The sequence below is a fragment of the Phoxinus phoxinus genome (assembly GCF_949152265.1).
Source record: "Phoxinus phoxinus genome assembly, chromosome: 18".
In the NCBI taxonomy this organism is placed as follows: Eukaryota; Metazoa; Chordata; class Actinopteri; order Cypriniformes; family Leuciscidae; genus Phoxinus; species Phoxinus phoxinus.
In genome coordinates this window covers 20,471,091-20,480,969 of record NC_136893.1, presented here as the reverse complement: position 1 = coordinate 20,480,969, position 9,879 = coordinate 20,471,091, and the positions used below count along the sequence as shown (strand labels likewise).

The following is a 9,879-nucleotide window of genomic DNA, read 5'->3' as shown; positions in this document are numbered from 1 at the left end:
TGTTACATGTTGAATCTGATAGCCTTGGACAAAATGGTTCATTTCAGACAAGGCCAAGGTCTGCTGATGGGGTGGGGAGGGGGGTAATCTTTTGTTGTTGTTTAGTGGGTTTCATTGCTCTACAGAGAAAGCAATTTTAGAAAGGATAAAAGAATAATCCAGCACGAAGCAGGGATTATCGCTGTGAATGACTTTATTTCAGCACTAAGCATTGGGTGCTTTTCAAGTGCTTTAGCCATGGAGTCATCTGATTATAGCTGGATGCCTATTTAATCTTAAAGAGCTTTGGATGGAATAATGGCAATTCACCTGCGCAATCTGCATGAGATCAGATACTCACATGGCCTGAATAACTGAATCTGGCTGAGAACTTCACAAGATATAATTTTGCATTCCAAGAAATTATTTTCTTAATCAGTATAGACTGTTCTTGATTTGCCATCTTTACGTATGTGTGGAACAAGATAAATGTACTTGATGCAACATTTTATAAATAAGTCTTATTTTTAGAGAATATATATCTTTTTATTTCAAGTTTATCAAACTTAAGCTGTTAAAGCATTGGCAAATTATTTGTTATTCTAAGTATAAACCTCATAGAAGTTTTGTTTGAGTTATAGTTAAAAATGGCAAAAGGTGAGAAAAATCAACTTTCATTCAATGTATATTCTTTGAAATATAGCCTATATACACACCGTCCATTTTATTAGGTACACCTGTTCAACTGTTAAACGCAAATATCTAATCTAAATATCTTACAACTCAATACAATTAGGTCAAGACGATATGCCGAAGTTCAAGCTGAGCATCAGAATGGGGAAGGAAGGTGATTTAAGTGACTTGTTTAATATGGGATGTTTGTTGGTGTCGAGACTGGTCTGAGTATTTCAGAAACTGCTGATCTACTGGGATTTTCACGCACAACCAGCTGTAGGGTTTACAGAGAATGGTCCGAAAAAGATAAAATAACCATTGAGCGGCAGTTCTGTGGGAGAAAATGCCTTGTTGATGCCAGAGGTCAGAGGGGAATGACCAGACTGGTTCCAGCTGATAGCAAGACAACATAACTCAGATGAGCACTCGTCTCAACCGAAGTCTTCAGAAGAGCATCTCTGAACGAAGAAGAGCATCTCTGAACGCACATCACGCCAAACCTTGAAGCAGATACAGGGCTACAGCAGCCGTAGACACACCGGTGACACTCCTGTCAGATGAGAACAGAAAACTGAGGCTACAATTCACATGGGCTCACCAAAATTGGACAATACATGATTGGAAAAATGTTGCCTGGTCTGGTTTCTGCTGCGATATTCAGACAGTATGGTCAGAATTTGGTGTAAACAACATGAAAGCATGGATCCATCCCGCCTTGTATCAACGGTTCAGGCTGCAGCTGGTGCGATTGTCACGATCCCCAGTCACAGCTCAGTCTCTAGCACTACAATTCCCAGAATCCCTCTCGGTCCCCAGCTGCACACACTCAATCACCCACACCTGTTTCTAATTAACCACCTCATCAGCTGCCTATATAAGCGCACACCTCAGGTTCAGCCTCTGTCTGGCTTTGAACAAGGAAATATTCTCTTACCTATTCTCCATGTTTCCCAGTAGTGATGGGAAGTTTGGATCATTTTACTGACTCTCTTGTTCATCAAAATGAATTAATCTTTAATCAAGTCATTTCGTTCATTTAAGTGGCTTTAAATGTTATACTTTTAACAGCCAATTTCCCGTAACACTTCTACCTATGCAATCTTGATCATATTCTGAATTAAGAAATCATTATAATGCAGCCAAATATAATTGACAGGGAACATAAATAATGACTTTACCTTACGAGTCTTTCGTTCATTTGTCACGTGAGAGACGCAATGAACGTTCATGAATGACCCATCACTAATTCACAGTACTCCTTGTCTGTTCCTGAAGTTATCTACCAGCAATACTAACCTGTTGGACCAGCCTCTGAGGTGTGTGCTATCATCATTCTACATATTCAAGACTGTGCACTTCTACTCCCGTGTTCACCCTGTATTCCCTTAAGCTTTTCTGGATTGACTTTCTGGATCCTAACAGAAGGCCAGACCCAACTGAACGTGATATCCAGACTTACCAGTGTTCAGTATGAGTATTCTCCTCACTCCTATCGACCCCGCAGACCTTCACACCCTCTCTCACACCCTCTCTCTTGTCCAATATATTGATTATGTGCTGTGGCTGAGTGGTTCTTCCCCCACAATTGGTGAGGTAGATGAAGACACCATCAACACCCAGTCAGTCATCCCTGTTCACGCCAGTAAATGAGCTCGTTCCAGGGTCCACGCCAGCCCATGAGTCCAATTCCAGCATTGCCAATTCCAGTGGTCACAATGCTTCCAGTGAGTTATCTTCCCCAGTCCGTTCCAGCGAGAGAAATTCACCAGTCTGTTCTAGCCCCAGAGTCAGTTCCTGAGAATGCAGCGCTGACCATTTTCTTGGCACACTTTGGGCTCCTTAGTACTAGTTGAGCATCGGTTAAACACCACAACCTACTTAAGATTTGTTGCTGACCATGTCCATCACTTTATGACCACAGTGTACCATCTTGTGATAATGTGCCATGTCACAAACCTCAAATCATCTCAAACTGGTTTCTTGAACCTGATGAGTTCACTAAAATGGTGGAACAGGAGATTCACATCACACATCAAAATCTCTGAGGAATGTTTCCAGCACCTTGTTGAATCTGTTCCATAATAAAAGCAGTTTTGAAGGCAAAAGGGGTCCAACCGGTAGCAAGGATAAAGTGGCTGGTAAGTGTGTGTGATATATGTATGTGTGTATGTATATATGTATATATTATAGTTAATGTACTAATCTATTATTGCAGTGTGCTCTGATCTTGTTATTTCTTTAATATATTATATTTCTCTGCTTTTTTCTTAATCAGAAGCTGTGATACACTCCAGCCTGACCGTAGAAAGCAAAGGGTGGATTTACTGTTGACAGCTTCCTCCTCCAATATCCACCATACCCAATTTGTTAGAGAATTGAGTCACCTCTAAAGGTAGCAAGAACATTGCCAAATTGCCCAGGACATTTCTTTGAAATTGGGATTTAAGGTGAAGGTAAAAGCATTTCTGTGTATTTTTTTTATCTCGTCTTATTTCAGTTGTCATAAACATCATTAAATTGCCATAAAGTAAAAGACTAAGACCATGTAGTAGGCAGAGGATACAATGACAGCTTGACACAGTAAATCCAGTTTTTGTGCACTGTAACACGGAATAATATTTCATCCTGGACTCAAAATGTAATTGAATGTGACATTTGTTTTTGCATTTTACTTAGCACCATTTATGTTATATAATATTGTATAGCTCTGTATTATATTGCATAACCTATGCCTAGGTCTCCAAGCTTTATCAGGACAAGGGCCCTTTGTATAGGCATAACATTGTATAAATTGAGTGCTGAATTTTAAGCCTGTGTAGCCTATTTTATGATGACATTAAAGGGGTGATATAATGCTCTTTTCACAAGATGTAAAATAAATCTCTGATGTCCCCAGAGTGTGTATGTGAAGTTTTAGCTTAAAATACCCCACATCTATTTTTATATAGCATGTTAAAGTTGTCACTTTGAGGGTGAGCAAAAACGCACCGTTTTTGTGTAAATGCAAATGAGCTGCTGCTCCCGACACAGAGGGCGGAGCTTAAACAACTTGTGTCCCAAGCAGTGATTATCACACAAGCAACTGGAAAATTCAAAAACTTAGCCTTTTATGTCCAAAACCGGAGTCAAAAAAAGATGGAGAGACTCAAGAAGTGACTACATGTAGAAGCAACAGGACATTTCTGAATGGTTAGTTGATGAATTTATATTGCTCATGTGTAGTTATCTTCTAGTCATTGATTAACATATTCTGTCTTGATAATCAATCAATCTTGTTCCGGGGGCGGGGTTTATGTAAATTTTAGGGCTAGTGATGTCACTAACCTGGGAGGAATGTCGTGTAGTCTTTAAAAAGTGATTTCTGTACAATAAAATATCTCCCTTTGCTTTGAACTTAAAGCGTTGTAACTTTGCAGATGTTGTTTATTCTCAAACAGCAACATTACACATTAAATAAAGTTAGAAAATTTAAATCATAATCAACCACCCCTTTAAAATAATAATTACTGATGTACATTGTTCCTGTATTTACGGTGCATCTTATTTTCATTTTACTTAAAGTGCCCATATTATTCTTTTTGGACATTACCTTTATAAATCGCTTTGTTTGTGTTTGGAGTTTGTGTTTGTGTTCGAATCGCTTTGTTTGTGTTTGGAGTTTGTGTTGTGTTTCGAATCGCTTTGTTTGTGTTTGAAGCTCCGTCGAATTGATTCATAAATCCTTGATTTTCTTCTTTACACTCATTTTTGTGTTTCGAATCGCTTTGTTTGTGTTTGGAGCTCCGTCGAATTGATTCATAAATCCTTGATTTTTTTTCTTCGTTACACTCATTTATAAACGAGCATTTTCTATTTTTCCAGCGTGTGAACATATCTCCGATACTACTCTCTATAAAAAACAATCGGATTGCTTTGATATCGCTGGTTATATCCAACTTTCCGAACTTCCGTTACTATCTCTAACGTTAGCCCGCTAGCATTTGCACGCGTGGTCTCGCCTATCGACCGTCTTATTTACACTCGAATCACTGAAAGGATACGGTTCTATCCATGATTTCAGTCCTAAATTAGTAGTGATATTGGTAGCATCACTGCTAATTTATTGTTCATCTGTCATAATGGCGAATACATCGGATGTGTGTCTACCTCTGAGTGCAGGTGAGGACACGTTTGAGCTGCATTCGGTGCGGTTGGAGCTGGAGTCCGTGGAGAAGCAGATCCGTGATCTGCTGGGGAGGCAGGCCGAGCTGCGAGACCGACGATCAGCGCTTGAAGCATCACGCGCCGATGCTCACAAGTCAGTGGTTAGTAACTTTTCGACTCCGGCCTCCTCTACTCCGTGTATTTCTCTGCACAGGACCCGAGCATCCCTGCCCTCATTCACCCCGGCACCGACACAGCACCATGGACCCTGGATGATTCCACAACGGAAGACGCGAGCCAGGACCAGAGCAAGGACCTCTCCGCCCCTCCCGGTCTTCGAGATCTCCACCCGGAACCGCTTCTCCCCTCTTCGCGAGACGGAACGCGACGACGCTGTGATCATCGGCAGTTCCATGGTCCGGCATGTCCGTGCTACCTCAGGTAAAGGTATGGTGCGCACTCACTGCTTTCCTGGTGCTCGTGTTCTCGATGTCGCTGCGCAGGTCCCCGAGATCCTGAACGGTGACGAGCGCGTCGGAGCTGTCGTGCTGCACGCGGGGGTGAACGACATCAGGCTGCGGCAGACGGAGGTTCTGAAGAGGGACTACAGGAGCCTGATCGAGACGGTACGCAGAACATCGCCTGAAGCAAAGATCGTCGTGTCTGGACCGCTTCCCACGTACCGACAAGGACAAGAAAGGTTCAGTAGATTGTTTGCACTAAATGAATGGTTAATGTCATGGTGTAATGAACAGAGACTGCTCTTTGTAAATAATTGGAATCTGTTTTGGGAGCGACCTAGGCTCTACCGTGCTGATGGCCTGCACCCCAGCAGAATCGGAGCGGCTGTTCTGTCGGACAACATCTCCAAGACGTTACACACCATATGACTAGTAAGTCAAAATCCAAATCACATTCTTTGCTGTCCCAAATTAATTGATATAAGTACGAGTGTAGAACACTTTATAGAAACTGTGTCTATTCCTCGTTTAGTGAGGCCAAACAATAAATCTACTGTAGGATCTAAGAAAAATCTAATTGTGTTTAAACCAGAAAATCTCAATATTAGTGAACAAAAACAATTTCTAAAGCTAGGTCTTCTAAACATTAGATCGCTTACACCTAAGGCGGTTATTGTAAATGAAATGGTCACTGATAACAGCTTCGATGTACTTGCCTTACTGAAACCTGGCTTAAACCAAATGATTATTTCGGTCTTAATGAGTCCACTCCACCAGGATACGGTTATAAGCATGAGCCCCGTCTGATTGGTCGTGGCGGCGGTGTTGCAACAATCTATAGAGATATTCTTAATGTTACTCAGAAAACAGGCCACAGGTTTAATTCGTTTAAAGTACTTGTGCTAAATGTTACGCTCCTAGATGTAAGAAAGAAATCCCTATTATCTCTAGCCTTGGCTACTGTATATAGACCACCAGGGCCTTACGCTGATTTCCTAAAAGAGTTTGCAGATTTTCTCTCAGATCTATTGGTCAATGTCGATAAGGCAATAATTGTTGGAGATTTCAACATACACGTTGATAACACAAATGATGCGTTAGGGGCTGCGTTTACAGATTTATTAAACTCCTTTGGGGTCAAGCAAAACGTTAGTGGTCCCACTCATCGTCTTAATCATACTCTAGATTTAATTATATCATATGGAACCGATCCAACCGATATAGATATTATACCGCAAAGTGATGACGTCACTGATCATTACATGGTAACTTGCATACAACGTACGGCTGAAATGTGTCATGTTGCGCCGCGTTATCGACCAGGCAGAACAATCCTTCCAACTACTATAGATAGATTCTTGAATAGCTTACCTGATCTATCTCAGCTTCTCAGTGAACCCAAACTAACAGAGGAGCTAGAGGAAATTACTAGCAGTATGAGCACCATTTTCTCTAGTACATTAGAAATTGTTGCACTAATTAGATTAAAAAAGGTTAGAGAGAAAACTAAAGCACCATGGTACAACAGTGCTACGCATGTTATCAAGAGAGAAACTCGTAACTTAGAGCGCAAATGGAAACAAACAAATTTAGAGGTCTTTAGAATCGCGTGGAAAGACAGTATGTCACGTTATAAAAGGCTCTAAAAGCAGCCAGGGCTGAGCATCTCCACAAACTAATAGAAAATAACCAAAATAATCCAAGGTTTTTATTTAGCACCGTGGCTAGATTAACAAATAAACAGACATCACCTGACCAAAATATTCCGTTACATTTTAATAGTAATGATTTCATGAATTTCTTCACTAAGAAAATAGAAAGCATCAGAAACACAATTGTAAATGTACAGTCTTTGACAGCGTCTTATGATTCAGCCTCAATTATAACCCCGCAAGAACAACTACAGCGCTTTACAACTATAGGACAGGAAGAGCTAAATAAACTTATCACTGCATCTAAAACAACAACATGTTTATTAGATCCAATACCCACTAAACTACTGAAAGAAGTGTTACCTGTAGTGGAAGAGCCTCTTCTCAATATTATTAACTCGTCTCTATCTTTAGGACATGTTCCAAAAACATTCAAGCTGGCAGTTATAAAACCTCTTATTAAGAAACCACAATTAGATCCAAATAACCTAGCAAACTACAGACCCATTTCAAATCTTCCATTTATGTCTAAAATACTAGAAAAAGTTGTGTCCGCTCAACTGTGCTCTTTCTTGCAAGAAAACGATATCTATGAAAAGTTTCAGTCTGGATTCAGGCCACATTATAGCACAGAAACTGCGCTGGTTAAAATTACAAATGATTTACTTTTAGCTTCTGACCAAGGCTGTATCTCAATACTAGTTTTACTCGATCTTAGTGCTGCGTTTGACACTATAGATCATAAAATACTCTTAGATCGACTTCAAAATTACACTGGTGTTCAGGGACAGGCATTAAGCTGGTTTAGATTGTACCTATCAGACCGTTACCATTTTGTACATTTAAATGGGGAAAAATCAAAGATAACGTCAGTAAATTATGGAGTGCCGCAGGGATCTGTATTAGGCCCCCTGCTATTCTCAATTTATATGCTGCCACTTGGTAATATTATAAGAAAACATGGAATAAGTTTCCACTGTTATGCTGATGACACTCAATTATATATTTCATCAAGACCAGATGATAACACTAAATTATCTAAAATGACAGAGTGTGTTAAAGATATAAAATATTGGATGACGTGTAATTTTCTTCTATTAAATTCAGATAAAACGGAGGTATTACTGATTGGTCCAAAAAACTGCCCACAAAACCTCTTACAATACAACCTTAATCTAGATGGACGTCCTGTTACTTTATCCTCTACAGTAAAAGACCTGGGTGTTATACTAGACCGCAACTTGTCTTTTGAAAATCATATTTCAAATGTCACAAGAACAGCCTTTTTCCACCTTAGTAACATTGCTAAGCTACGTAATATGCTATCAGTTTCTGATGCAGAAAAGTTAGTTCATGCATTCATGACCTCGAGACTAGATTACTGTAATGCTTTATTAGCTGGTGGTCCTGCATCCTCCGTAAACAAGCTACAGTTAGTCCAAAATGCAGCTGCTAGAGTTCTTACTAGGTCAAGAAAATATGATCATATAACACCAATTTTATCATCTCTACACTGGTTATCTATTAAGTTCCGTATCAATTACAAAGTATTGTTACTGACCTATAAAGCCCTAAATGGTTTAGCTCCTGTGTATTTAAGAGATCTTCTATCGCCATATAATCCATCGCGCTCTTTAAGATCGCTAAATTCGAGGCTTCTGGTCGTACCTAGGATATCTAAGTCCACTAAAGGAGGGAGGGCGTTTTCACATCTAGCTCCTAAACTCTGGAATAGCCTTCCTGATATTGTCCGAGGCTCAGACTCGCTCTCCCAGTTTAAAACTAGATTAAAGACGCATCTCTTCAGCCAAGCATTCACATGATGCATCTCATACCTTTTATACTACAGTTAAATCAGATCAAATGCATTCATATTATGAACAGCAGCTACGCTAATTATTTCCCATCTGCTTTTTTTGTTGTTATCTCGGGACGCCTGTCCCGAGATAACTCAAATAGAGTTCGTCAGCTCCAGTTATGTATCCAGCCTCTCATGGAGACTTCAGATGCCCCAACGCCTGTGATGAGACGACTCGACGCCTGTGAAGAGACGACCCAACGCCGGCGATATGTTATGCCCTAAATTTTATGATTAACTAACTGTATTTTTGTATGTATATTTTTGAAATGCATTTTCTGTAAAGCTGCTTTGAAACAATATGTATTGTGAAAAGCGCTATACAAATAAACTTGAATTGAATTGAATAGTAGTGTGTAATATACATAGACAGTATATAAACTGGACACAGCGACCCCATAGGTTTCAACGGAGAAAAGTGAAGTCAATTAGAAGCACTCACTTTCTGATGGCTGGGGAATTGTGCAGGCTCAAACTGAGCTTGACGACGTAGATGTGACGTGAGCAACCTGTCAGTCTTCAAGTAGATGTGCCGAGAGAAATCTGAATCATTCCCTTCCGAATCTCACAGAGACGGAGAGCGTGAGTATTAGCTGTCCATGAGCTAGCAGCGGGAGCAACTTTATGACTCTCTATGGGCTTCTCCCTTGACTTTATCGGACTTTATGCTTCCACTTCCCCCCGATAGCTTGCGAGCTTCTATATACGGTAATACGGAAACTTCTCGACTTGTGCGACAGAGTCGCGCGGGTTATGACGCAATCGTTAGCCTATTTTTACAAAAACTGCTTCTACGGGGCCATAACGTAAGATACAAGGTAATGGAGCCTTTTATACATTTTCGTGTTTCTTTAGAAATAAACAATGGACAAATTGAGTCTTTAAACGCTTCAGATGTAAAGTTATTCGCTGTCAAAGTGACGCCAAAATGAATGGGAGTCAATGGAATGCTAACAGCAGGTGGGGGTCCGCTAGCCAATGGCGGCGCCCGGGGAAGCTTCAGTTTCTGGCAGATGGATTACCCCCTTGGTAATATACTGTAGCTGTTTATGAATGTAAAAAGTCTGCAAAGTTTCAATGATCAAAGTGCATTATAAATGGAGGTATTGTC

The 9,879-nt window shown here is 40.3% G+C and overlaps 1 protein-coding gene across 2 annotated transcripts; it reads left to right on the top strand.

The window, feature by feature from the left end:
• The first annotated feature begins 4,372 nt into the window (after window positions 1–4,372).
• LOC306986040 (uncharacterized protein) lies at window positions 4,373–9,049 on the top strand. 2 transcript variants are annotated; one of them, XM_079588885.1, is made up of 2 exons: window positions 4,373–5,690; window positions 8,898–9,049. In XM_079588885.1, the coding sequence occupies exon 1, from the start codon at window positions 4,773–4,775 to the stop codon at window positions 5,685–5,687; it is 915 nt and encodes a 304-aa protein (XP_079445011.1). In that variant the 5' UTR covers window positions 4,373–4,772; the 3' UTR covers window positions 5,688–5,690; window positions 8,898–9,049. The 2 variants fall into 2 exon arrangements, with proteins under 2 accessions (XP_079445011.1, XP_079445010.1); XM_079588884.1 differs by having other exon boundaries at window positions 8,870–9,049.
• The last annotated feature ends 830 nt before the right edge of the window (window positions 9,050–9,879 follow it).